The 27,379-nt window shown below is 41.2% G+C and overlaps 1 protein-coding gene across 1 annotated transcript; it reads right to left on the bottom strand.

Moving 5' to 3' along the window:
• Nucleotides 1-1,785: 1,785 nt before the first annotated feature.
• On the bottom strand, nt 1,786-19,894 carry LOC140241830 (uncharacterized protein C2orf42-like). The gene is made up of 7 exons (XM_072321584.1): nt 19,785-19,894; nt 16,097-16,953; nt 13,077-13,208; nt 10,387-10,620; nt 5,977-6,185; nt 3,369-3,531; nt 1,786-2,230 (listed from the first exon to the last, which is right to left on the bottom strand). The coding sequence occupies exons 2-7, from the start codon at nt 16,932-16,934 to the stop codon at nt 2,046-2,048; spliced, it is 1,761 nt and encodes a 586-aa protein (XP_072177685.1). The 5' UTR covers nt 16,935-16,953; nt 19,785-19,894; the 3' UTR covers nt 1,786-2,045.
• Between the last annotated feature and the right edge of the window lie 7,485 nt (nt 19,895-27,379).

The following is a 27,379-nucleotide window of genomic DNA, read 5'->3' as shown; positions in this document are numbered from 1 at the left end:
TTTGGCAGATAGGTGTATCTTTAGATACATCCATCTGCCGAATGAATCATGAATTATAGTTGCGAAGTATGACAAGGCAGAAAGGTGTATCTTTTATACTCTGTGTATATTATATACTCTGTTATACGTGCTGCTGGCATGTATGTGTACCGTTTCACCGGTCGGTGCGGTGGCGGGCCATGCTCCTGACTCAAACTGGCAGCCCGTTGCACTGCAGAAGTTTCTCCTTGTTGCTAGTCGGTGAGTAGATAGAACCTAATATCTAGAAGTTCAGATCTAACGTTTGTCCTAGACTTCTATGGCCACTTCTATGCCATCAGATGCGCAGATTCGTAAAATCTAGCATTTCTGTTGAAATGACAGCTTTTTCGGCAAGTGTGGCTGTGGGATGAGAGTTCTCTACGCTTCAATATGACAGTGATCCCTGCACTGTCCGTGCTGTGCAGTGCATGTAGAAGCCTGTACATAGTGTAATTGTGTGCTGTGTGACTGTAAGATCGGCTACCCATTACGCTATGCGTATGGGGCTGTTACCTAACAGACATTTAGTGGCAGTTACACACAAAGGTCTAGAGAAAGATGTGTCCCTGTCTTTGGAAATGATACTTGGATGTACTGCTCAAAGTGCTCAGTGGATGCAAACAGTTAAATGATCCTACCTGAATTTTCACATTTATTGAATTTATTGCAAAAAATTGGGAGCAGCATGATAACTGCGTTTTTAAGAACAGATACATGATGTGCAAACAACTGCCTTTTTGTTTGCTAAAGCATTCAGTACAGAAAACAAACGAACCTTCTGTCGAAAAAAGGGGCACAAAGCTAAAAAATATAATGCATCATCTCATTGGAAGTAGAAGTTTTTGAAAAAAGGGAGGAGAAGGAAGAAGAAAAATTCTTCAGCTGTAATCCTTAACCATGCATATCCATGAGAATATGTTTTGTTAATATTCAGACTCTAGGGTGAGTTGTAATTTGCGCACATTTTTCTATGTTTGATGAACAAGTTGTGCATCCTGATATTTTTCTTTATTGTTATTTTTAAAATCTTTTTGTAATAATGAAGTAAAGATTGTCAAGAGTTAACATTTGATTAGAAATGGTCTCACATACACCCTTCTCCCTACAAAATCTCTGGTATATTTTGTTATCGTTTAATATGGCAAAAAGGTGTATCTCTATACATACACCTTTTTGCCAACTTAAATGCACGATTTCTCACGGTGCATGAGAAGATACACCTTTTTGCCAAAATAGCGTGGGTTGCAGTCCCTGTAAACGTGATTTGGCAAAAAGGTGTATCTCTATGCATACACCTTTTTGCCAAGTTAAATGCATGATTTCTTACGGTGTATGTGAAGATACACCTTTTTGCCAAAATAGCGTGGGTCGCAGTCCCTGTAAACGTGATTTGGCAAAAAGGTGTATCTCTATACATACACCTTTTTGCCAAGTTAAATGCATGATTTCTTACGGTGTATGTGAAGATACACCTTTTTGCCAAAATAGCGTGGGTCGCAGTCTCTGTAAACGTGATTTGGCAAAAAGGTGTATGTCTCTAAACATGTTAAAAGTGCTAATTCTGAAGTATTCTTTAAAGTTAGATGCAAGAAAATTATCAGGATATGAAATTTGAAGTGTATACTAAATCATGGAATTGAATCCCTGAGTGTTGCACAGTTTAGGTGGCTTCTACGGTCAAGGAAACTGCCAAAACTTTAAAGTCGATTTTCTCGGCTTTGTAGTCGCTGTAAAACGGCAGACATATACCTTTTTGCCAAATCACGACCGAGATGTCCTTGTAATGTCTTTGCAAGCAATGAACTAATGAGCTCACCTCCTTGTTTTGAAAACTGAGCTACTTGCTGCAGTCAAATCAAAAGCCAAAACTACATAATACTGATGACAAACTTCTCAAACACACTGATGACTATGTGTCCACCAAACCACTGCCAGCTGCAGTTAAAAGATCCTGAAGACTAGCTCATGACATCCTGAAGACTAGCTCATGACATCCTGAAGACTAGCTCATGACATCCTGAAGACTAGCTCATGACTACTTGCTCAATGGCTGTCTGCGGCTCCTCTATACGTCTCTCCACATGGCCATTGCGCTGGTGGCCATACTCAAACTTGATGCGAAGTTCACCAATGCGTGACTTGGGCAGTATGTCTGGGATCCATTCAATGATGAATGGGGTAGGCTCCTTCTGGTCAGCTGCTGTGTTTCCTGAATGCAAAAATCAAAGTTAGAATTAGCTACAAACTAATTGTCAAAGAATAGAAATACCTAAATCCTTTAATCTCTGTTGTGTCACCATGACCCTCCTGTTGGACTGAGACACAGTGGGTTTGCCTAACTGTAAAATTGGTCCAAATTTGAATGGATTATTGAATAGTGACAAAAACAAGAAAAGGCTTGTAAAGTTTAGCTAAGTGCTTAGGGGTTAAAACTCTTTGAGGGCATTGTGTTGACTTAAGACTTCTTTCATGTTTTGTCATCTCCTGGTAACTGCTTTAAGCTGAAAGTCAACTACAGATTGTCCTCATTGCCATCTATCTAAAGCAGTTTTGGCGCATATTGCAAATGAAGAAGCACCAAAGCATTTGATGCTAGATTTGCCACTTTCCAGCAAACATGACTTCACTTAAACACATTGGCCCGAACTCATGAAGGTGGTACAATTGAAACCATGGTTTAAACCATGGACAATTTGTATGGATCGCCAAGTGTCGCATGGCCTACTGTATACACCATTATTTTTGCAAGGGTCTAATTTTCTCGAATTGCATTTGGATCGCGAATTTGACAACATGCGAAATTGTCTTCATGCGCTTTGTTAATAGTGTATTAACGTATTCATGTCGGCGTTGATTCGCGAAAACATCTCGCGAAAATGTCTATGACCTTGTCATTCGCGAAAATATCTGTACGTGAAAATAACAGCGAAATGATCATTTCATCGACGAAATTACTGAATTCGTAACGAAATAGGCCACGAGACACTTGGCGCTCCATACAAATTGTCCATGGTTTAAACCATGGTTTCAATTGTGCAACCTTCATGAATTCGGGCCATTAAGTTTGGGACAGCCAGGTTAACATTATAGACGAATAAGAAATATATCTCCTATACCTAGCCCTGGACTTTTTTGCACTAACATGGGAAGTCGATGTGTATGGCATGGTTGAAAGATCAAGGTCATTCCTTATATCATTTCTGTTTTTAGTAGAAGATTTTTCTCTTTTTTTTTCTCTTCATGAAAGATTCTCTAATTTGGAGGTTCTAGGATGGGGTGGAGGGACATACAAGGTGCAGCATAAGCATCTAGAGAGGAAAGAAAGGAAAAAAAAAAACAACACTCACCAACTTTGAGAAATGTTTTGAGCTCAAATGGCTTGATTGGAACCTGGCCTGCCACTCTCCTGTAGGCTTCTCCTACATGCTCCACATCAACCTTGGGGGACACATACTGTGAGAATGTGCCATTCTTATTTTCCACAAAACTCCTTGTCAGCTCAAGGGGCATCTGTAGTAATAAAATCATAAAAGCAGAGTCTCTAACATGAATTACCTACACAAACAGTATCATTACAAAGTCAAAAGTTCACACGATATTGTGACTGGTATGGAAGTAAGACATAAATTACATACAAGCCACCTCCAGAATCTGCTAACAGTCTCTTTTCATGTTATCTTAAAGTGTACCAATAGCCCGAGTATTTTGTTTCCTATATTTCGTAGAATATACTTGAGACGTTTCCTCTGCAAAATGTTAGATTTTTTGTTTTTTGGTTTTTTGGGTTTAAAATGTAAATTTTAAAGAGTGTACAAAACAAGAGACCCGGGGTCTCGCGCTCACCTGAGTATCACAAGTTCACCTTTCATGCATTCTTACCTGAGAACATTAGAAACTTGTGGTTGGGGGTTGCTTTGAGAGCTGGTGTCCATTTGCATATTCCATCACACTGGTAAAAATACCTGCCAAGTACACTGTACTTTATACAATGTGGGATTAAGCAGTTTTGAATAAAAAAAAAGAGTTAAAGCCCTATCACTTTTGATTCTAGAGAAGAATATTATTGAATATTCCTTAATTTACGAGGTTTGGACCCCCTGGGGCCCCCAAGGAAAGCATGGTGCCCATTCAAACACTTTGAGATCCTATCTCCATAGGAATGCTACTTGCCAGTTTGGTGAAAATCTAAGATTCAGGTACCCCCGAGTCCGGGGGGGGGGGGGGGGGGGGGGCAGCCCTGGATCTGCATTGAACAAACTTGGAATTACAGTCATCAATACTGTACAAACTCGAAGTAACTTTGCTTTATCACTTCTAGTTCTAGCAAGAATTGTAAATGTTTATTAATTGGGGGGGGGGGGGAGAATTAGGCCCCCTTGGGTCCCCCAAGGGGAGCAATGGTGCCTTGTTGAACAAATTGAGATCTTAACCCCCTGGCATGCTACTTGTCAAGGGGTTTTCAATGATGATGAACATGTACAATTTACATTACCATTTGGATCCATCCCACCCCACTCCCTTGGGTCCCAAGGGGGGGGGGGGGCACCCCTGAATCTGCCATGAACAAACTTGAAACAACAGTCATCAATATACTGACTCATTGTATTAACTAAACTCAATCACTTCTGGTTCTACAGAAAATCTTTAAAGATTCCTTACTGGGGGGGGGGGGGGGGCAGGGGCATGGTGCTCATTTCATGAAATTGAGATTCTATCCCCCTAGGGATGCTACCTGCCAAGTTTGGTGAAAATTCATTTTGGGTTTTTCATGAAAAAAGTGAAAATTTACAATTCAGGACACAATTTAGGCCCCCTGGGGCCCCCAGTTTGGGCATGGTGCCCATTTGATTGGAATGAGATTCTGCCCCCTAGGGATGCTACCTGCCAAGTTTGGTGAAAATTTGTCGTGGCATTTTCAAGAAAAAGATGAAAATTTACAATTTGGGCAACATTAGGACCCCTCCCCACCCCCTCCCCTGGGTCCTAAGGAGGGCACCCCTGATTCCGCCATGAACAAACTTGAAACTACAGTTATCAATGTACTAACTCATAGTATTAACTTAGCTCTATCACTTGTTGTTCTAGAGAAGAAGATTTTTTAAGATTCCTTGATTTTGGGCGGTTTGGGCCCCTCTGGAGGCCCCCCAGGTGGGGTATGGTGCCCACTTGAATAAACTGAGATCCTATCCTCCTAGGGATGCCACCTGCCAAGTTTGGTGAAAATCGGTCAAGAGGTTCTCAAGAAGAAGATGAATATGGAAAAAGTTTACGCACGCCGGACGCCGGACGAAGAGTGATCGCAATAGCTCACTTGAGCCTTCGGCTCAGGTGCGCTAAAAAACCAACTTGAAGTACACTAGTCCATTACCAAATTCTTTCACTCTAACGATCATGCTACTGATATCTCTCTTTTTTTTTTCAAAATATGTCTTAAATGATAGTGAAATGCAATGTGTGCACGCAATCAGCTAACCAATCAACATGGAACCTTAATACTAGTGTTATTTGTAAAAAACATACACATACAAGGGTATAGCTAAACGCGCACACATCAGTACCAGTGCTTATGGAGCAGAACATAAAAAGGTGCCAAATTGTTGTACAGATGAGATCTGATTTATCGAAATATGTATACTTTCAGGGGACATCACGGGTGAACAATGGCTGTTTTTTTTTTTTTTTTTTTTGTTCTTTTTTGTCTTCTAGCTGTACACAAATTTGATTTCCAGGGTATTGGTATACTTTAAAACATTTCCAAATCATGAGATCTTCTTGGTAAATGATTCAATGACATATTCATCTCCATGGAAAATGCTGGATTATGATTGTGTGAGCATAACCTGATCTGTGAATTCTAAATAAATATATCTAAATTTCCTCATGATCCTACATTACATCAAATTGAGGAGCATTCTTCCCCCCACCCCCACCAGACAGTTATGGGAGTCAACTTACTTCAGGCGTGTCAAAGATTTGTTTGACATGGATAATACTGGTTAGCTGCCATGTGTACTTGGTGAAGGTGCCGAGTGGTAAGGCGTCTTTACGCACAAATGCCACTGTTGAGTTTGGGAGGCGCTTTTTGCGTGAGCCTGACGAGATGCGCTGCTGAAGCACATCAAAGAAAACTTGAGGAATGTGGAACACCAGAGGCTCAGGGCAACCTGTAGCAGAATGTTTGAAGGAACAGAGAAAGCAAAATGATTTTGTCATCATGAGTAAGAGCCATGTTCTACAATATGACCGTGCATCACAAAACCAACAAAAAGTTGCATGCAAAGTTTTCACTTGGGGACTCAAAATAGGTGAAATGGGTCAACCCAACCAAATCAATCTTTATTTTTTTAAATTTTCGAAAAGAGCAACATTATTTTGAAGTTTGGGATCTTAAAATGAATGGAAATTCTTATTTTTTCCACTTTCTCCAGAACACCTCTTTGTCAAATATTGTAATTCAGTATGTCTTAGAGGCCCTCACAGAGGCCCCCTTTTCATTTCTTCACTAGAAATGTCGCTATGGCGACTAGTATGCCTCCGCCATAATGCATGATTCTTCTAATAGGTCTACAGTACATGTGGACAATGTGTGATTACATTTGCACAAAATTGGCAAAATATTGAAATGACATGTTTGTCACAAATGTGTTGAATGTTCACCTTCCTTGACCTATGTTTAATTGGATGAATAGGAGAGTATGTATTTGGGGATTTAAGAACTTTAACTTGACTTTGACCCTTTCATAAGTTTATGCATTGAGTAATTTTCAAGGTATGGAGAAAAAGTGCAATTTCTGTATTGAACAGTAAATTGTTATCATTTTCATCTGGCCTTTGACCCGAAGATTTATAAGAGAATCACTGTCAGGCAGAACATATACGTACTAAGTTTCAAGATAACTTGAGCCACTTCCGAGATATGGAGAAAGAAGTAAGTTCAGCACTTTCACTTGATCTTTGACCTTTGACCTTCTTGGCAAAAAAAAAAAAAAAAAAAAAAAATCCCAGAGAATCTCTATTGGGTTATACATGCATACACCAAGTTTTAAAATAATGATCCTGCTGGCATTGCATACATAAGGGAATTAGTAAAATTTTGTAAGTATTGCCCTTGACCACTGACCCCTGACTTTTGACCCCATGAACCCCAAATTCCCTAGATAACCACTGCCCGTCAGTACATGCTTATATACTATGTTCCATGAAGATACCTTGAACAATTTCCAAGATACGGAGAAAAAAGTGAAATTTCAACATTTTTACTTGACCTTTTGACCTTTAACCTTTGACCTCATGACCCAAACTTTCACCAGAGAATCTTAATTGGGTAATACATGTACTTGTATATACTAAGTTTCAAGAAAATATCTTCAGGCACTGCATAGATATGGGGGAAATAGTGAAATTTTAAGCATTTGACCTTGACCTTTTGACCTTTGACCTTGAGCATGTGCACCCAAAAGTTGATAGGCACAACTTCACCGCCTAATACACATACATGCCAAGTTTCATTAGGATACCTCAAAAGGTTTTTTTATTTACGCTGTCCACAAAATTCATTACGGATGGACGGAAGGACGGACGGACGGACGGACGGAAGGAAGGACGGACGGACGGACAACCCGAAAACATAATGCCTCCGGCACCACTTCGTGGCGGAGGCATAAAAACCCTTTGCACACTCTTCACTTTTCACTCCAATGACTTTTGAAAGGATAATGCTGCTACTTTGAAAGTTGGTATTTGTCATGAATAGCATATGTTAAAGTGAAAACTAAGTTCTGGTAAGGGCTTGAGAACCCGTCTGGCACCATTTCATATTTGCTTGCAATATATCGAAAGAGTCTACAAAGAAACTTACCTGGCTGACGCGGTTTGCCGGAATGATGAGTCGTTTTGGAGTATTTTGAGAAAAATAATAAAAGTCGGTAAACCGACTTTTATTCCAGAAGGCTCCAGACTAACTCGGTCTCAGGGAAAACTCGACCCTATTTCAGACAATTTACACACAGTTCGTGATCGCCATGTTCATCAGTACTCTATACTACGGGCACCGGCCAAACGAGGCCTTACTGAGCAGACAGGAAAGTGCGTGCTAATCCTGTACTAAAACAAATGGACAGCGCGCGGTCCTCAAGCCTACTAGCAAAGACGCTTTATAATACGCACATCACCTCAGTTGCTGAGACGCGCGGTCTTTGAAGTTTTTGTTGTTGTTTATCAATTGTCTTTGATTGTTTTTAGAGGTGCTTGAGAGGCGCACACTAATTTTGCATGCGCGCCAAAGAGGTTTTTGATGCGCGTGTTGTAACAACTCGGACCATTACTGCGAGTAGCCAGAACGCTACAATGTAGTTTATACAGGCCGCTCCCGTATGCATAGTACTGTACAATCCAGAGGGAAAACCAGTAGCAGTACAACTCATCCCGCCGTCAAGCAAAGCGAGGCCGAGTTATCCCCGAGTCCGAGTCTAGCCTGACCCCGTTCGGGTAAGTTCCGAGACTGAATGTTTTTGGTTAATATATCCCATTTTCGTCCTTACCCATCGAATATCTTGTTATTACAGCGTTATTCCGCACATTTCCTAGGCATACGTTCACATTTGGAGCAAAATTTGACAACTTTTGCAGGCATACCAGAACTTTGTTTGGGCTTTAATGGAGTCTGCTCAAGTTTCAGCTTTATCTCATAGTTCTTTCTTTGTTGTTCCTAGTGTTTTACTCCCTATTTTTTATCCAATTTAATGCACTGAGCACAGCTTGGTAAGGTGAAGCACCTGAATTTTAGACCCTAAACTTCAGAGGCTCTTTTCTCAGTAAACACTTTTCTAAAACATGCAGTGTGGTTCACAACTTGAAATTTGAGCATGTTGCAAGCTGTGAGTGTGAGAATATTGCAGAAATTGTATGTGCATGGAGTATCAAGAGTGGGTAGCGCGCAATACTGCAAGACTTACTTTCTGTTGTGCTGCTTTAATACGTTCAACATTTTGTCTCGTGTTTTGTGAACAAATTTTCTAAGCAATTTGATGTTTCCCAAGTTTGCGCATGTTTTTCACATGTTTGATTACATTTCACTTTGAGCATGTCGCCAAGTCTGGAGAATGTTGCAAGGCATGCTGCTGGCTTTTGAGGATGTTGCACAAGAATTCAAGCATGTTGCAGCAACATGCTGTGGACCTCCCTTGTGGACCACCCTGACATATATTTTCTTTCCATTATTTAGATTGGTTAGGAAGGTCAATTTGTATTGAGTTACACATAATTTTAAAGTTTAGAGTCTGCTCTTTCAGATTTTATCCTCAACTGAAAATCCATGCCTGGCGACTCTTTGATGTTTTTGTAATGCAGGATCATATATTTTCGTGGAACCTCTCTATTCATGGTTATTCCATATTTGCAAACAATCTAATCTTTTTTAAATGTATTACTGTGGGATGGATTCAAAAATCAGATTGTCAAAATTGGTTTATAATATATCAATTATTTCCTGTTTTGGGCATGATTGTGCACCATTAATCTAAAGCTGGATAGACCCAAGATGACAAACACAATTGTATGCAAGCTTGTTAAAATATTTTAACTTGAGAGCATGTAACATCTTTTTTTGATCACTATAACCCATATTACACATCTCCCACCCCTTATACAATACACTGTGTTCAATTAATTTTAGTCATGAGCAGTCCAAAATACTATCAAGTATAGCAAGACCAAGCAAGGGCTAACAGTTAGTGTGCATTACATCACAATCATCTTTGGTCTACTAGAAGCCCACATGATCTCATTTTTCTTCTTCTTTTTCTTGGATATTACTGTCCAACACCACAATGCAGGGACCAACTGGACAGGGGGTGAGCCGATATTGACGGCACAGAGAGAGAGAGAGAGAGAGAGAAGTTCGAAGTTACTTGCTTTGCTCTTAAATACTTTGCTCTAGAATAGGCCACACCAAATAAGAGTAGCAAGCAACTCATTAAAAAGTACCCTTATGGTTCTAGTGGGCATGTGACACTATTTAGGTGTAAATGCTGAAGGAAGTATCGCAAAAGTTCTAAACAGGCTGCTGGAAACTAAGGTACTTTTAGTTATCATGGCTCCACGTATCAAACAGCATTATGTACACAAACAAGATTACAGAATATCTGGAGATAGAATCACATTCAATTGATTTCAGACAAACACATTTTCAAGCTGATAACATCAGAAAAGTGGAAAATATTTGTGGCTAAAGAAGTTCCAGAACCATGGAAAAGCAGAAGTGATCAAGGTCTTTTAACAGAAAATCATCTCCAAAGTTAATGCATCTCAGTATCTTTATAGCTAATGTATGTTAAATCACATTGAATAATATGAACAAATGGGAACCTTCAAACTGGTAGTGCATAGTTTGGTTGATTCTCTCTGTAACACTTCCAAGCCAGCGGGTGAAGGAAACTGTTGGTCCTGCTACTCGGTTTGGAGTAGATGAGATGCCATCCTTGCCAATAGACTGATCCATGCCCTGGGAAGAGAGCGACCCACCTCTCTTAGCTGGAGGTGTCTTTTTGACAGGGGAAGAGGTTCCATCCTGGAGGGTCAGGAGAGCACTGCTAGCCTGGGCTGTGGGACACAGGGGTCAACATTAAAAGTCATGTTTACATGGCAAATGTGGCTGTGTTAGAGTAACAGAGATAGACAGCAAACTAACATGGGCTTTGTGATATAAAGAAAGAATTTGAAACTCACATCCACAAACGGTACAGCTTGATTTGAAATACATGTGAAAGAGGCCCTCATGAAATAAAGATATCATCTGAAAAGAAAATTCTCTGCTGTGCCCTTCTTTCTCATTATGTCTTGTGACAGCTCAAAACAAAATAACTTCAAGTGGTCATGAGAAAACAGGAGACCCAGTGGGTGTATCACTTACCCACGTATTGCAAATTCAATTCAAAGGCATTCTTGCAGACTATTACCTAAGAAGTAGATACAGTGTAGCAAACTTGGAAAGCCTTAGGGGACCTGGGGAGGGTCGTGGGCATGATGATAATTTGTGTACAATATTTTATCACTACATTATATTCCATCATACTGGAGAGGATACCTGCCAAGTTTATAGAAATTTGACCATGCATTTGAAAGAAGAGGACCAAAATGTGAAAACTGGCCTCCAAGTTGGTCACGGCAGCAAGGGGCCATCCATGGATCCTGCTACTAACAAATTCAGAGAATACTGCACCTTCACCAATGCATGCATTCATAGCATTGACACTATCATTTCTGGTTCTAAAGAAAGAGATTCCAAGATTCTACAATTTTGCTTTGGAGTGTCCTAGGGTCTCCCATGAGAGCATGGTGCCCGTTCCAGTAAATATCAGGGCCCAAGTTTAGTGAAAATTTGACTGCATTTTAAAGAAGAAGATATGAGTGTGAAAATTGGTTTCTAAAATGGTACTCACCCCAAGGGTGCCACCCTGGATCTGCCATAAACAAACTGGAGAGTATACTCACTAATTTAGTCAAAGCATTTCTGGTTTTATAGAAGAAGACTTCTATTTAACAAGATTCACTCATTTTGGGGGCTCTGAGGCTGCCCCAAAGGGGGGGGGGGGGGGGGGCATAGTGCTCATTTGTACAAATATACATTCTATCAACCCCCGAGGAGGTACCCCTGGATCTGCTATGAACAAACCTTAGACTACAGTTATCAATGTATTTATTCAAAGTGTCAGTAACATAGCTCTATCACGTCTGGTTCTAGAGAAGCAGATGTTCAAAGACTGCCTAATTTGGAGACGTTGGGGGGGGGGGGGTGGGATTGTGCCCATTTGAACAAATTGAGATTCTATCAAGTAGGGATGGTACCTGCTAAATTTGGTGAAAATCTGTCATAGGATTTTCAAGAAGTTGAAAATGCACAAAGTTGATGCACAATACACGCTGTACCCCACATTGTGAATGATTGCAATAGCTCAATTGAGCCTTTGAACATACTATGTTTTATGAGCTTTATCTTTATTTCTCGGGGGGGGGGGGGGGGGGATGGGGTGTGGTAAATGTAGGCTATGACGCATACTCCTTTCCTAGATGTTGCATGGATTAGCAAGCAGTATTGACTGAAGGCATATATATCAAATCCAAAGCAGGGAAGAATTGAAGCTGGGGCACGTATGTACATTATAGTTTTTCGTTATTTGCCTATTTATGAGGTTCAGTGCTACTTCACAGCAATCCATCCATGATTTTTTGTGCTTACACTTATGTCCCGGGGGGGGGGGGGGGGGGGGGTGCTGTCAAAACCTGTATCAAACTCTGACATGATGTGGATACTGAATTTTTGCTTAACTTTAGAATACTTTATAAGTAACACTATTCAAATGTATTTCATTCCTTCTTCACCATTTTTGTTCATGCATGAAGTGCTGTATTACACAACTAGAAAAAACTGCAGATTTAAAGGGGCATTCCACACAATTTTCACACCATGTAGTACACATATCAACAGCTACGTGTATAGATTTGTGGAATCTATTCTGGTCCTTGAGCAGAGAAACCAGCACTTTGAAAAATATTACACAAATAACACTGAAAGAGGTTGATGACATAGAGCCTCAGGTATTTCAGAAATGTAGCAGTGTAATTCCATCAAAATACTGCCTGCTTAATAAGTTCACCTGTGTAAGACCTATGCAATCCTTCTTTTGTTCTGCTTCCTTGATCCCAAACTCATGCATTCTTATGGTGAGGCTGCCATGTCATCATTCTTGTTCACTGTTATAAATTTTGAAAGCATAGTTATTCCTCATCCCAATCACTATAAATTTTGAAACTCTGTATTCAGTACAAGCAATTCATAATTGTTCAAAAGTATGAAAATCGTCTGGAGGTCTCCTTTAACTTGAGCTCTGAAAATATGTATGGGTGCTAGTTAAGGAATACTATTGGCAGGAGTACAGTACACATACAATGTACTTTTGTCTCCATATTCCCCCTTTTTTTTTCCTCCTTCAGGCTTCATATACTTTGCCAGGAAATGAATTGGATCAATAAGCCTACCCTGGGAAGGATGCACTTACCTAACGTGTCATCTTTCCTCCTCTTTTTGCTTGGTGAAGGTAATGAGAGGGGGACTACTTCCTGAGTGGAACCAGACACCTGTCCATCTATGATGGTGATCTGAACGGCTGGCTGGGCTTGAGGAACTGAATCTATAAAACAAGCACAAAAGTTATCACTTCAATCCAACTTTGGCTACGACTTTAGCATGCGGATGCGACAAAATCAGGCGATAACAAAGAAATATGCCTGCACTGTGAAGAAGCATTGATATTTGTGACTTGGGATGACTGTAAGCCCTACCGCTTAAGTGAGTGGGACATTCAGTCCTGAATTTTCAATCCATACCATTTATCATCACAATCAAAACTTTAATGTTGCTGATCATGGTTTGGTAGCTCTTGATCTCTCAAGATTCATGATTAATTGTACTGCACACTTGCCCGATTGCCCAATCAGACATGAGGGAAAACCATGTTGGTAATATCATAGAGTACCATCACACTGAACATACCAAATCATCACTGAAACATCTGTGAACTGATAGAGGACATACTCAGGTCAATCAAACATGTTTATATTGTGCTCAGAACAACTGACACAACACATTATAATGTTTTAACTGCCATTCAAGGGTAGTTCACATCTCTGTAGGTGTTGCCACATACAATGTATACATCATGTATATATCTGTTAAACCTTGTCCATCCCATCAAGGGGGGCAAGTATACACACTTCATCAAAGTGATTTTTAAAACTAGGCACATTACAGCCATCACAAGGACTGGCAATAATACTTCAGGGGGGTGTTTCATCAATGCTTGTCAGCACCGACAACTGTCGGCGCTGACCAATTTCAGCAAAATCCTTGGTTTTGATTGGCTGAGATGCTCTGGTCACTGACTGTTACTATGGTGATTCAAGTTGTCAGCGCCGACAAACGTTGATGAAACACCCCCCAGATCCTACACAAATTTGATGAATCCTTAATTCTGACTGGATGAAAAATGGGGCATAGATTTAAAAATTGCTGGCTGTCCCATAGCACTCACACTACCCAATAGTGCTTAACTGCCCATAAACTTAAACCTTCCTCTTTTAGTATACCAATGTACACAGTAAGTATGTACATGTGGTAAATGCTATCGTAAGGTGTGGAGACATAATATGGATGATCCTGATTGGTGAACTAGCTAGAGTGATAAAGATCACCTAATTAAAAATTTCATTTAATTTCATTTAAGATAAAACAGATAATATGGTAAACATGAAGACTGCATTTGGAATCTCAACTCCATACCATAACCTTCAAAGCAAACTCCTCAGGTAATAGCATGGAGTGGAGACCCTGTAAGGCAATAATATCAACCATGCCCTGTGTAAACAGTCTATACTTCAGACTATGAGATACACATATAGATCGGTGAAAACAAACACATTTTTCATACAATGAAATACAATATTTGTTACTCAACTCTAACCTTTGACTGAAGAATTCCACAGCAATGTAACCATCGCCTACATCCGCGCTTCTCAACCTTTTTTAACCCGAGGTCGACTTTGGCTCTTTAAAATTTTTTATGAAGCCCGATTACATGTGAAGATCAAATACAAATCTTTTTAATTTTCATTTTGGGAAGACACCGAGGCCAACCCTTGAGAGGGTGGGTCGTGGCCATTGTGAACACTGACCATTGTGAACACTTTCTTGTGTGTCTTACAAAATTTTGTAGAAAGTTATGCCTGATTAACAAACGCTACTCACTGTAAATCCTCAGCACACAGAGGTAAACATAATGGGACAAAATGTTACATTATAAGGAAAATACAAGCTAAATAACCAAAACAACATTAAGAATGACACAACATGGCAAGGCAATAAAAAAGAAGTACCCAACCCAACAAAAAGAGACGTCACACATACATTGTATTCACAAAAACAAGTAAAGAAATAGAAATGGCTGCTACAGTTAGGAAGTCTTATCTTAGACTAGATAACGAAACAAGAGACCCGGGGGTCTCGCGCTCACCTGAGTATCGCAAGTTCACCTTCCATGCATTCTTGGAGACTCCTACCTGAGAACATTGGAAACTTGGGGCGGGGGCAGCTTTGAGAGCTGGGGGCATGGTGTCCATTTGCATCCCATTCCATCATACTGGTAAAAATACCTGCCAAGTACATTGTACTTCAAATAGAAGGTTAGACTACGCAGTTTGGAAGAAACAGAAAGACTTTAGGCTCTATCACTTCTGATTCTAGAGAAGAATATCATTGAATATTCTTTAATTTAGGACAATTTAGGTCTGCATATGGATCCCCCCCCCCCAACTCCAAGGGGGGGGGGGGGGGGTAGCCCTGGATGTGCAATGAAAAACTTGGAACTAAAGTCATCAATGGACAAACTCATGGTATTAACTTTGCTTTATCACTTCTGGTTCTAGAGAAGATTTGTAAATATTTCTTAATGTGGGGGGGGGGGGGGGGGGAATTGGGCCCCCTAGGGGCCCTCGAGAGCAGCATGGTGCCCAGTAGAACAAATTGAGATGTTAACCCCCTGGCATGGTACCTGTCAAGTTTGGTGAACATTTATCAAGGGGTTTTCAAGAAGAATATGAACATGTACAATTTAAGTCCCCATTTGGACCCATCCCACCCTACTCCCCTTGTTTCCAAGGGGGGGGGGGGGGGGGGGGGTCACCCCACATCTGCCATAAGCAAACTTGAAACAACAGATATTAATAAACTGACTCATGGTATGAACTGAGCTCAATCACTTCTGGTTCTAGAGAGAATCTTTAAAGATCCCTTACTGGGGGTGGGTTGGGGGACCTCTGGGGGCCCCCCCAGGTGGGGCACGGTACCCATTTGAACATACTGAGATCCTATCCCCCTAGGGATGCTACCTGCTAAATTTGGTGAAAATTGGTCATGGGGTTCTCAAGAAGAAGATGAAAATGTAAAAAGTTTACGCACGACGGACGACACACACTGGATGAAGAGCGATCACAACAGAAAGACAGAGGAAAAGAGCTATCTTACCTTGCCCTGCATTGTCCAAGTTGATAAAATATGCAAATTCTTTGGCCAAACTCTCATCACTTGCAAATGCACAAATGCAGGCATAGAAGTGAACACATCTCTTCTTGTTTTCCTCTGCCAGATGCTTGAAATTTCTGAACTGTTTGCAGGTGCAATGAAACTTTCGTTCCACAGTGCCTTTCTTCTTTGAAGTTTCTGAGAAGGAGAAATGGAGGAAACCCAACTGATGCTTGGCCTGGGCCTTGCATTTAACCACCATGATATTCTTTGAGACACGCTGCACCAGTGGACCTGTGGTTTCTGTAGCAAGGAGCCAGATAGCTTGCTTCATCTCATTGGACACTGGTAGACTGTTTAACACTGAGTTCTTGAGGGTGAGGGGCTGGGCTTCAGCGGTGCATTTATGTGCAAGCTGGATGTGTTGGCAGATGTTGCTCCCATCCACACTCACCCCTTTCTGACAGGATTCCACATAGCAGTGTGAAGCCTGGGTTAGTGTAACTGGTTCTGGGTCTGGCCCTGCTATGGTAATCTCACTGCTCAGCAAAAGTTCGACAAAGCCCCGGTAGTCAGGGCCACGATCTCTCACAGGAACGGAGTAAATCATTGCTGAAGATCCTGTGATGATGCGGATTGCTTCAACACTGTTGCTACTCTTTCGTCCTTTGCCTCTTAGAACCATGTTACAATCTTTATTCTTGCAGCTGAGACCTCGAATTCCATTATATACTCCACAGCGCGGACATTTTCTGACACCACGTAAAGTCGGTCTGCCCAGGTCTTTGAAGAGAGTCTTGGGGTCTGGAGCAGAGGGAGCCAGCTTTATCATGTTGTTCATGATGCTAAATCTTGCCTCTCTGCTAGACAAAGAAACAAAAATTGAGAGAAAGAATGATCAAGAGAGTCGATTCTAAACTTCCTTACCACACAGGCTGCTCATGAGGCCCCTGGTTCACTTCTCATCCATCTCACATCTGACATAAATAGGTGCCACTTCGCAAGGCAATTTTTGTCACACACACATGTCCACTCTCCATGATGAGAAGAAGAAAAAGTTCAATCTGTTTGTTTTGACAAAAATCAAGTTTTAATCAAATGATGTGCAGTGACCCACCAAATCATGGGCACCAGCTGGTTTGCTCAATGCAGGGCTGCTGCACCTATCGTCCTGATCTGACTCAAAATTTTTGGTGCTTTTTTTGCACCTCTCGCCTCTCCACGCACGAATCAGTCCCATGAAGCTGAAGTCTGACATCATAAATACAAAGATTCGTAATAAGAAATATAAAACCAGAACTAACCTGATCTTGTGCATCATATTCAAAATTAATTGTACTATCCCACACTGACAGAGTAGGTGGGGATTCGAATTTGTCAGCAAACTAATCACTTTGTAGGTATTACGGGTTCATTTTCTAGGTGAATTCCGCTGTCCACTAGCCTTTGGGCGCCTTTGTTAGCGTCCCACTGCATTCAGTGCAGACAAGCCATGTAATAAAACGCCATACATGTATGTACAGAATTTTATCTTCTTTTCATCATGGAGAGTGGACATGTTTATGTAACCAAAAATCACTGTGTGAAGTTGCGGCAACTTAAGTGAACTGTTTGTTTTTCATGTCTTTCTTATTATTTTCATAGCTTATGGCTCTTCATCCCACATGCTGTACTTTATCACTCTATACACCAACAGCTATGATACGCAGGGTGCCGATGTTAAAGTGAAAACATAGTTCTGGTGAGGGTCTGAGAAACCGTCTGGCACCATTTTATAATTACCTGTACTGGCAATTTGGCAGAAGAGTCTACCAAGAAACTTGCCTGGCTGACGCGATTTGGTGGGATTATGAGTTGTTTTGGAATAGATCTATTTTGAGATCAAAAGTGTGGTCAGTATACCGACTTTCAATTCCAGAAGGTTCCAGACTAACTCGGGTCTCAGAGAAAACTTGGCACTAAATGCCCCTATTTCAGACAATTTACAAATGTACACGCAGTTTGTGACCTCCATATTCTATACATAGGTGCTTGATAGGCGCACATAATTTTGCATGCGCGCCGAAGAGGTTCTTTGATGCGCGCGTTTCAACTCGGCACATAACTGCGACCAGCCAGGACGCGAAGCGCTCCCATGCATAGTACAACACTGTATCCAAACCCAATCCAGAGGGACAACTCGGCCCCCCGAGTCTGAGTTAGCCTGACCCCCATCGGGTAAGTTCTGACATTGCGACTTGGGTGAACCTTTTTGGCCAATATTTCACATTTTCGTCGCTACCCAACGAATATACTTTTATGACAGTGTTATCATGGTTATTCCACACATTTCTTTTTAGGCATACATGTAGGGTTGGACCTACTACTCATTGACCGCCTAATGTTTATTTGCTTGATAAGAATATCTAACACTGAAATTCACATAAAAAACTTGACCTACATGATTGAGAAAATCCAGTTCTATCAAATGCCGTTGTTCCCTTTTCCATTCGAAGTTTCAGTGCAAAAATATCGCCGACGAACTTGCGTGGCCTCGTTTCAGCTCCCCGCGGTAAATCGCGTTATTAGGATCGACCGCTGTTTTTGCATTGACAATGCACGCAAACCGAGTTGTATTGAACACCGTGTTGTACGAAGCTTTTTAGAAGCCTTTTAGAAACTTCCATAGACATTACATTGTGCTGTCATTACGATTCGGTGAAAATATTCATTCGAAATTTTGTCCTTGATTAAAACCTTTAATGAACTGTGAATTATCACGTTTTCCCACACCATCCTCATCTACATTTAAAGCCAATCCATTTTTATGTGCTTTGCGCGCAGAGAAGTGCGTACTAAGTGTTCAGTGCGCGAATTATACGCGGTCGGTTTAAAAGAAGGTGGTCGATATGTAGTAGGGCTACCATACAGTTGGGAAGGAAATTTGACAATTTTTGTAGGCGTATGAGAACTATGTTTTGGCTTTAAGGTACCTGCTGATATACATGTAAATTTACTACGTGGTACCTTACCATTTATTTAGCAGCCCGACCAGACAGCGACTGGGCTGTGTATAGTTTTAAGTTTACCATACCCATGACACCAATTACCATTCCACTATCTACTGTGATTGCAAAGATCGCCGTATGGTGCATGTAGGCCCAGATGTAGTGGTATACCCAGTAAAACCAGTTATTGTGCCATCCATTTATTGGCACTGCATTGACACAGTGCACAGCTGCACTGCCTGACATCAGACATTCCCCGTTTTATCACGACACTGTTCTTACCTTGGCTTGACTTTAGACTCCTACAGAGTAGACCCGTTCTACTAGATACTGTTACTCGACTCGAGCTCGATGCACACTACCACTACTGTGAAGACGGCCCACAACCTCGACAAGTTTAAAGTAGATCTATCTAATATAGATGTGTTTAACATAACCCAAAAAACTCACTTCAAAATTTAATTGTTGCTGCTGCAAATGACCCCGACCACTGTACCGTGATAGCCCACCAGGGCGTTGTGTGCAGTATACAACCAGAAGCACTATGCACTATTAACGTTTATACACGACAGTTACTGTATGTAACGTTAGAATCCTAGGCCTACGTCCGGCGTCCCATCGATTACATTGCCATTGGCCATTTGAGTTAGCACAATTTTGACTTTCCATAGATCACACAATACCAAATGCTTGGTTTCACTCACCGGTGGGGACATAAAGTATGTGATTGATCAGCTTTGCTTCAAGTTTCTCGGCATCTCGGTACGAGTGCAGAAATGAACTTTTGTGTAAACTGTGTATACATTATCAGTGACTGCCTGGCTGGCCGGTATAGCGCAGTCCCATAGTTTGTGCGTGCATAACGTGCAAGCGCCCGCTACCTCTACAAGACGCCAATCCTGATTGGCCATCTACACGTCATGTGGCCAATACGCATTTCTGACGTAAAATTCTATTGGACATGTAAAACGGTCATCGGGGAGGGCGCTGACGAACATAAACAAAACTTACACGTGCGCCTACTCCATTACGTAATCGGCACCTGAGTTGCAGGAAGTCCAAGGACTTAAAATGTTTACGCCCGACAATTCGTTTGAATCTGTCGTCAAGACCCGTGCAATACTAGTATATGCAGCAGTAAACTCATGCCAAAATTCAGCTGTCATGGTTTCAACATTGTCGCATTTGTGACTCTGGTATTCCATTAATCGAAGATCCTTAAAGGACAAAGAACGCGAGATTTAAATTAAGAAAATCATATAATAAGAAAAAGTGTCAAAGCAGAGGGAAATGTCCGCTGAAACAATTTCATAATGTGACCTAATCGTACCACTGAGAAATCGCGAGTTAAAACTAATGGATTCACTTCACCGATTTTCGCCCGGAACACCTGTCTTTTTCGAGCCCTAAATTATCAGGTCACACAAGGCTCAAAATCCTTTACGAGTGCAGCGGCACGTCATTCATAAAGCACGTATTCCCGGGTGAGCAGATGTAATATCTGACCTGTCTTTCTTCGCATCGGCTTTTTTTGGCTGAGCCATTGAAATGTCAGTTTTTCACCTTATATTGCACGATAAGACTTTGAGTTTGATATCGAGAGTGAATTGAGTGATGACAATGACAGTGACACTGATAGTGACGGTGACAAAGTCGGGGTGGTAGAAGAAGCGAAGGTGAGGTGACGGAGTCCACTGTCTGTCTGTAGCGAGTCCGTGTTGATGTGTTTTGCTACATGTATGGTGCAGTGAAAGGAGCCATGTCTGGTTCTGTTACAATTTCACTTCCCCATCAATAATTTTGTGAAAAAATTAATCGTCAACTTATGATGTTGTTGCCCTTGATTTTGACATAAGAGTAACATTTTGGGTGATTTTGTACCGAATTACTGATTTCGCTCCTGTTAGATAGCTACCGTAAGTGGCATGCACAAGTATAGATCTAAGAGTTCATACATAAATAATTATGTACCAGACTAAGTTCGTATATTTACACATAAAGTAAAACATAAATGTAATATTGACCTTGCACGTCAAACCGTTGGCGTTAGATCTACATCATGTGGGCCTACGTGATTACGAGTAGCTAGGGTTCTGCAGAGTTGGCTCCTAGTTCTAGTTCAAGTAGATCAGCCTCGGCCTACAAGCCGTTTGAGAGGCGAGACTAAGGCGCAAAAGCACAAGTCTAAACAGATAACATAAGTATATTTACCAGTAATTCTAAGCAAGATGGATTCAATAAGTAAAAAAAAAATATAAGGAACTTGTACCTGATTCTGTGAAGAAGAGACTTCGCCTTCTCAGATCATGCGGAATTCACGCTTGAACCACGGCGCTAGCAATTGACCGATTCGGGTTCGTTGAGGGCAGCAGACATTTTATGGCACTGGGCGCAGCCATGAGCTCAAATTGCGGTGTCTCAGCCGACCCCCCCCCCCCCCCCTGCTCTCCCCCACCCCACGGGCAACATGTTTATCGCGCACTTGTAACAAAGGTTCGCGCACTAAGCAAGCATTCGCGCATTCAGTACGAGATGCCCATTGGCTAAAACAACCATGCATCAGTTTTTCATTCTGCGCGCGTGAGAAGGGTGGGGAGAGAGGAGGGGGGGGGGGGGGTCGGCTGAGACACCGCAGTAGTGGCGCTGCCCATGCCAAAAATACAGTGCCGTATATTAAGAGAGTCTGGCCAACTCATAAATTGGACGCCATGTCGTTACCCAGCGTACAGTGCGCTTATGGTTTTAGCGTGTGCGCTTGGAGGGTTAAGTGTGTACGCGCAGGCGTCCCAAAGGCACGGTGTTGCCAGGGAGGTGGAACCTCCCTGGTGTTGCTTGACTTTTCTTTCTCTTGCCCAGAGAGGGAGAGAGAGAGAGAGAGAGGGGAAGGGGGGGGGGGGAGAGAAAGGGGGTAGGTTGAGGGAGGGACATTTCATTCCATCCATGTTGAACAAAGTCAACAATCAATCATTTTTACACATTCAAATAGACACAAGCACACAGGTATACCGTATAAATAATAGGGAAGCTGTCAAGGACATAATTCCTTAATATAAAAAATGATGAATTATTGCTGTGAAAATAAAAGAAGAATTCACAGTAAGTCGTATCGTAAACTTTCACTAGACTGTATGCTATGTATATTGTATTTAGCAAGTTGTCCAGGGAACAAGAATATTGTATAACAACATGATGTATTATATAAAGTTACAATTCTAGCTGTGCAGAGGATAGACGAATTCCACAGTTATTACTGTTTCCCACGTAAATACATTGTAATCATCAATTACCATAGTCCCATGTTATGTATGAAACTGACATGAAGGCCGATTAGTATGTAATTCAAAAGGAATACACCTATGTACAATGTACAACATGAAAAAGTGACGTCACCGATATTAAGGTATATGTAAAATGATCTCAAATTGTTTAAAAATAATATCTAAAAAAGACATGTTGAGCGAAAGCACAAGTACTTTACCTGGATAACATAATATGAGGGATATCCTCAGTGACATCTGTACCAAATAATAATAAAAAAAACCCCCACACAAATAAAGATGTCCTAATGGCGACCGGTATTCCTCCGCCATATCACATTGTTCTCTTAGCAGGTGTAGAGTACGTCTTGACAATGTTACACGACAGTTTCACATAATTGGCAGAAAAAATGGCAAATTTGTCACTAAATTTAATGCGTCGAATGTTTACTTTCCTTGAACTAGGTATGAATGGATGTCTTTTATTGTTTAAGAGAGCAAGTATTAAGGAATTTGAGCATTTTTACTTTTGCTTACTTCTTCTCACTACTTTTTACTTACTACTATTTTCATGGCAATACTTTCAACGGTTATTTTAAAAGTATATAGAAAATTATGTGATTTTAGTATTTTCACCTACCTTTGACCATCGTGGCCAAAATCTTTCCCTATCACGCGTCATTGTGTAGTAATGATGGCATGCAAATACGTGTACCATATTTGGTTTTAAGTTTGTGAATTGGGTAATTTCCAAGGTATTTAGGAACTGCATGGGTAATAGTATTTCAACAATAGAGAGTAGAATTTCAATATTACATTTTACCTGACATTGATCCTTGACCCTACCCCCCCCCCAAAAAAAAAAAAAATAAATAAAATAAAATCACGAGAAAATCACGGTCCTATAAGCCCTATAAGCTAAAAACAAAACTTTGTCCACTCACACAAGCATACATGTCAAGTTTCATTACCTCAAACGGTGTCCACAATATTGATTGCGATATGAAGGACAGACGGAAGGACGGACGGACGACCAAAACAAATGCCTCAGGCGACACTTTCGTATGTTATGGCGGAGACATACAAATGTGAATCAAAACTTGGATAGTCTGATAGACACCGCGAGGAATCTAAAGAAAACAGATCAGATATATTTTTCCCGTCGCGCTCTGATTTCCCGCTTTTTCCTTTGTTTTGGATCTGTCGGAAAGCGGTGCATCATTACACTAAGAGCCAGGTCGGTTCGCGCAACGCCATGCTGCGCAGGAAGGCATGACTAATCTTCAGTTTATGGCAATAAGATATCAAAATATCTTTCGTGTTGCACCTTCTATATACTTAAATAAAGTTGACAACCTTACGGCAATGACATATCCCCACTGCACCATGACTGATATTCAGGGGAAGTCCCCAAGGCAAGCAATATTAGCGCGTAGCTGCGCGTAATGAACAATGGGCACTGCGTATGAGCTCTGCTCGCGCCCGCGTGATTGACTTTGGTAACAACATGGCGCCTGTAGGTCACGGGACCAGCTTTTGACCAATCACAGGCTTCAAAACACCTAAGCCGAAAACCGAGTTGGCCAGACTCTCTTAATATACGGCACTGCAAAAATACACATAGCGCGTCACAGAATCGGTCAATAGCGCATCAGCGCACTGCACTGGGCTAAATCGTTCCTTGCGTAATGTCCTAATTTCGGTCCCCAAAATTTCGCCGTCAGATCGGGTTCTGGCGGTCAGAAAAGGGTCTCAAGCCACCGTCTCTCCATCGTTCTCAGAGACGTTTTCTAATTTTGAAACTCAATTATTCATATTCATAGAGACCTAAGCTTTCTTTACTTAGTCCTGGTCAATGGAACATACAGAAGAGTGAGGGAATCAAATTACAATTTCAGTCACAGCAAATAGATCGACGCAACGCATGGGGTCAAGTAATAATCATAACAGTAAGAAATGTTCCTTCCATGTTAAATCTTGACCCAAATTTTTGCATACATTGCATGAGTCGGTGGTATTTAGGTACTAATGTTACAGGGCTGGCATTGCATATTGTAAAGAGAATTTTGAAAATTTTGACATTTTACAGTCCCCAAACTGCCGTTTGTAGCTATATATAATAATATATGTATATACATATATATACATATATTTGCTTTGGAAATTAAGGGGGTTGCACCGGGTGCAACTGCTGGCAGTTGCTGGCAGTAACATCAGGAGAATGGCATAACGATTAAATGCGAGCGAGCGAAGCGAGCGAGCTTGAAAATGTTGACATTTTACAGTCCCCAAACTGCCGTTTGTAGCTATATTTTTTCGCTTTAGAAATGAAGGGGAGGGGCGCACCGGGCGCAACTGCTGGCACTTACTGACAGCAACATCAGGAGAATTGCATAACGATTAAATGCGAGCGAGCGAAGCGAGCGAGCTTGAAAATGTTGACATTTTACAGTCCCCAAACTGCCGTTTGTAGCTACATTTTTTCGCTTTGGAAATCAAGGGGAGGGGGCGCACCGGGCGTAACTGCTGGCAATTACTGACAGCAACATCAGGAGAATTGCATAACGATTAAACAAATGCGAGCGAGCGAAGCGAGCGAGCTTGAAGATGTTGACATTTTACAGTCCCAAAACTGCCGTTTGTAGCTATATTTTTTCGCTTTGGAAATCAAGGGGAGGGGGCGCACCGGGTGCACTGCTGGCAGTTACTGACAGCAACATCAGGAGAATTGCATAACGATTAAATGCGAGCGAGCGAAGCGAGCGAGCTTGAAAATTGTGACATTTTACAGTCCCCAAACTGCCGTTTGTAGGTATATATAATAATATATATATATATATATATATATATATATATATATATATATTTGCTTTGGAAATTAAGGGGGTTGCACCGGGTGCAACTGCTGGCAGTTGCTGGCAGTAACATCAGGAGAATGGCATAACGATTAAATGCGAGCGGGTGAAGCGAGCGAGCTTGAAAATTGTGACATTTTACAGTCCCCAAACTGCCGTTTGTAGCTATATTTTTTCGCTTTGGAAATTCGGGGGGGGGGGGCGCATCGGGCGCAACTGCTGCTGGCAATTACTGGCAGTAACATCGGGAGAATGGCATATAACGGTTAAATGCGAGCGAGCGAAGCGAGTGAGCTTGAAAATTTTTTGACATTTTACCGTCCAAAAACTGTCGTTTGTAGCTACATGTATTTTTTTTTTCGCATTGGACGGAGGGGGCGCCCGGTGCGCCCCCTGGATCCGCCACTGGTAGTCAAGGGTGTCGGTTTATGTTCATGATTGGGGGAGGTATGACCAGCGAGGGGGCGTCGAAGTGACCAAGCGGGAGAAGGATGTCCAAAATCTGCACTTTATATAGAGCATCCCCTAATTTGTTTGTGTTTGTGAGTGTGTGTGTTTCAAATAGATGGAAAAGTTAGGAAATAGCCAAGGTCAAGTCTTATTATTGGCAATGCAAGGCATTTTGATATAGACTAGTATATGTAAAGCAACACTGCAAAATCAATAATCAAGCTTTGATAGCAAATGTGTACAACCTATCAAACATCACATTGCGCAACATTGCAGCGACTCTTTTTGCCATTCCGATATTCTGAGTACACTGCGCACATCCTGCTTGCATTCAACATGCCAACCAGGAATCACGCTGAATCACAATCTTTTGTCGTCTCCGGGCTTTTTGAACAATGTTATACCTCTTTAATTATATGGTTAAAAGAAATCTTAGAAAAATATCTTTTTTTCTTGATCATCCTTTCATGTCGATTTCAAAAGCAGTTTACTAACCCTTGAATTACCATTTTCGTAGGTTTTTTTCTTTTTTTTTTCTTTTTTTCCCTTTTTTTTTAACCAGCGGATGGGGGGGGGGGGGCACGTGCCCCCCATGCGCCCCCCTCCCCCCCCCCTAGTTACGCCACTGTCAGTGGCGTATCTAGGGAAAACGGCGCCCGGGGCAAGCGCGAAAATTGCGCCCCTAATTTCTGAAAAAGTGTTCAACCCCAACCCCATCCCGGTAGGGACTTTAAAGAAGTCCTCATGATATGCTTTTTGAAGCACTTGAGAGGGGTCTTTTGAGGGTGATTTAAATGTAATAGGCAACCCCAAATTTTGATATATTTTGGCGAGCGAGCGCAGCGAGCGAGCCGAAAATTTTTATATTTCAGCTTTATACATAACATGGAATTCTTGTCATTTTTGGTTATTAAATCTTCGAATTACAATTCTATAGTGACGGCCTTATAGATAACGATTTATACCAACAGTGTCCAACCCCATCCCGGTAGGGACTTAAAAAAAGTCCATATGATATACTTTTTCAAGCACTTACAAGGGGTCTTTTGAGGGTGATTTAAATGTAATAGATATTGAAGAATTTTGGCGAGCGAGTGCAGCGAGCGAGCAGAAAATTTTTGCATTTCAGCTTACAAAACATGGAATTCTTGTCATTTTTGGTTATTAAATCTTCGAATGACAATTCTAATCAAGATAATAGTGACGGTCTTATAGATAACGATTTATACCAACAGTGTTCAACCCCAATCCCATCAACGTAGGGACTTAAAAAAAGTCCACTTGATATGCTTTTTCGAGCACTTAATTTTAAGGGGTTTTTTGAGGGTGATATAAAATCTGATAAATTTTGATAAATTTTGGCGAGCGAGCGCAGCGAGCGAGCCGAAAATTTTTGTATTTCAGCTTACAAAACGTGGAATTCTTGTTATTTTTTGCTTATTAAATCTCACAATTATAGTGACGACCTTATAGATAACGATTTATACCAACAAAGTGAGGACTTGAAAAAATACTCTAAATTACTACGAGTGAGTGAGCCGAAATTTTTATATTTCCACGTCATCATTACGTTTTGTTCTTCTTCTTCTTTTTTTTTTTTTGATAAATCTTGGCGAGAGGGCGCAGCGAGCGAGCCGAAAATTTTTATATTTCAGCGTTACAAAACACGGAATTCATGTTTTGTCTTTATCTTGTTTGATTGGGTTTTCTGCCCCCCCCCCCCCCCCTATTCTCCCC

This window comes from Diadema setosum, chromosome 18 (genome assembly GCF_964275005.1).
Source record: "Diadema setosum chromosome 18, eeDiaSeto1, whole genome shotgun sequence".
Classification (NCBI taxonomy): Eukaryota; Metazoa; Echinodermata; class Echinoidea; order Diadematoida; family Diadematidae; genus Diadema; species Diadema setosum.
This window is presented reverse-complemented; position numbering and strand designations above follow the sequence as displayed.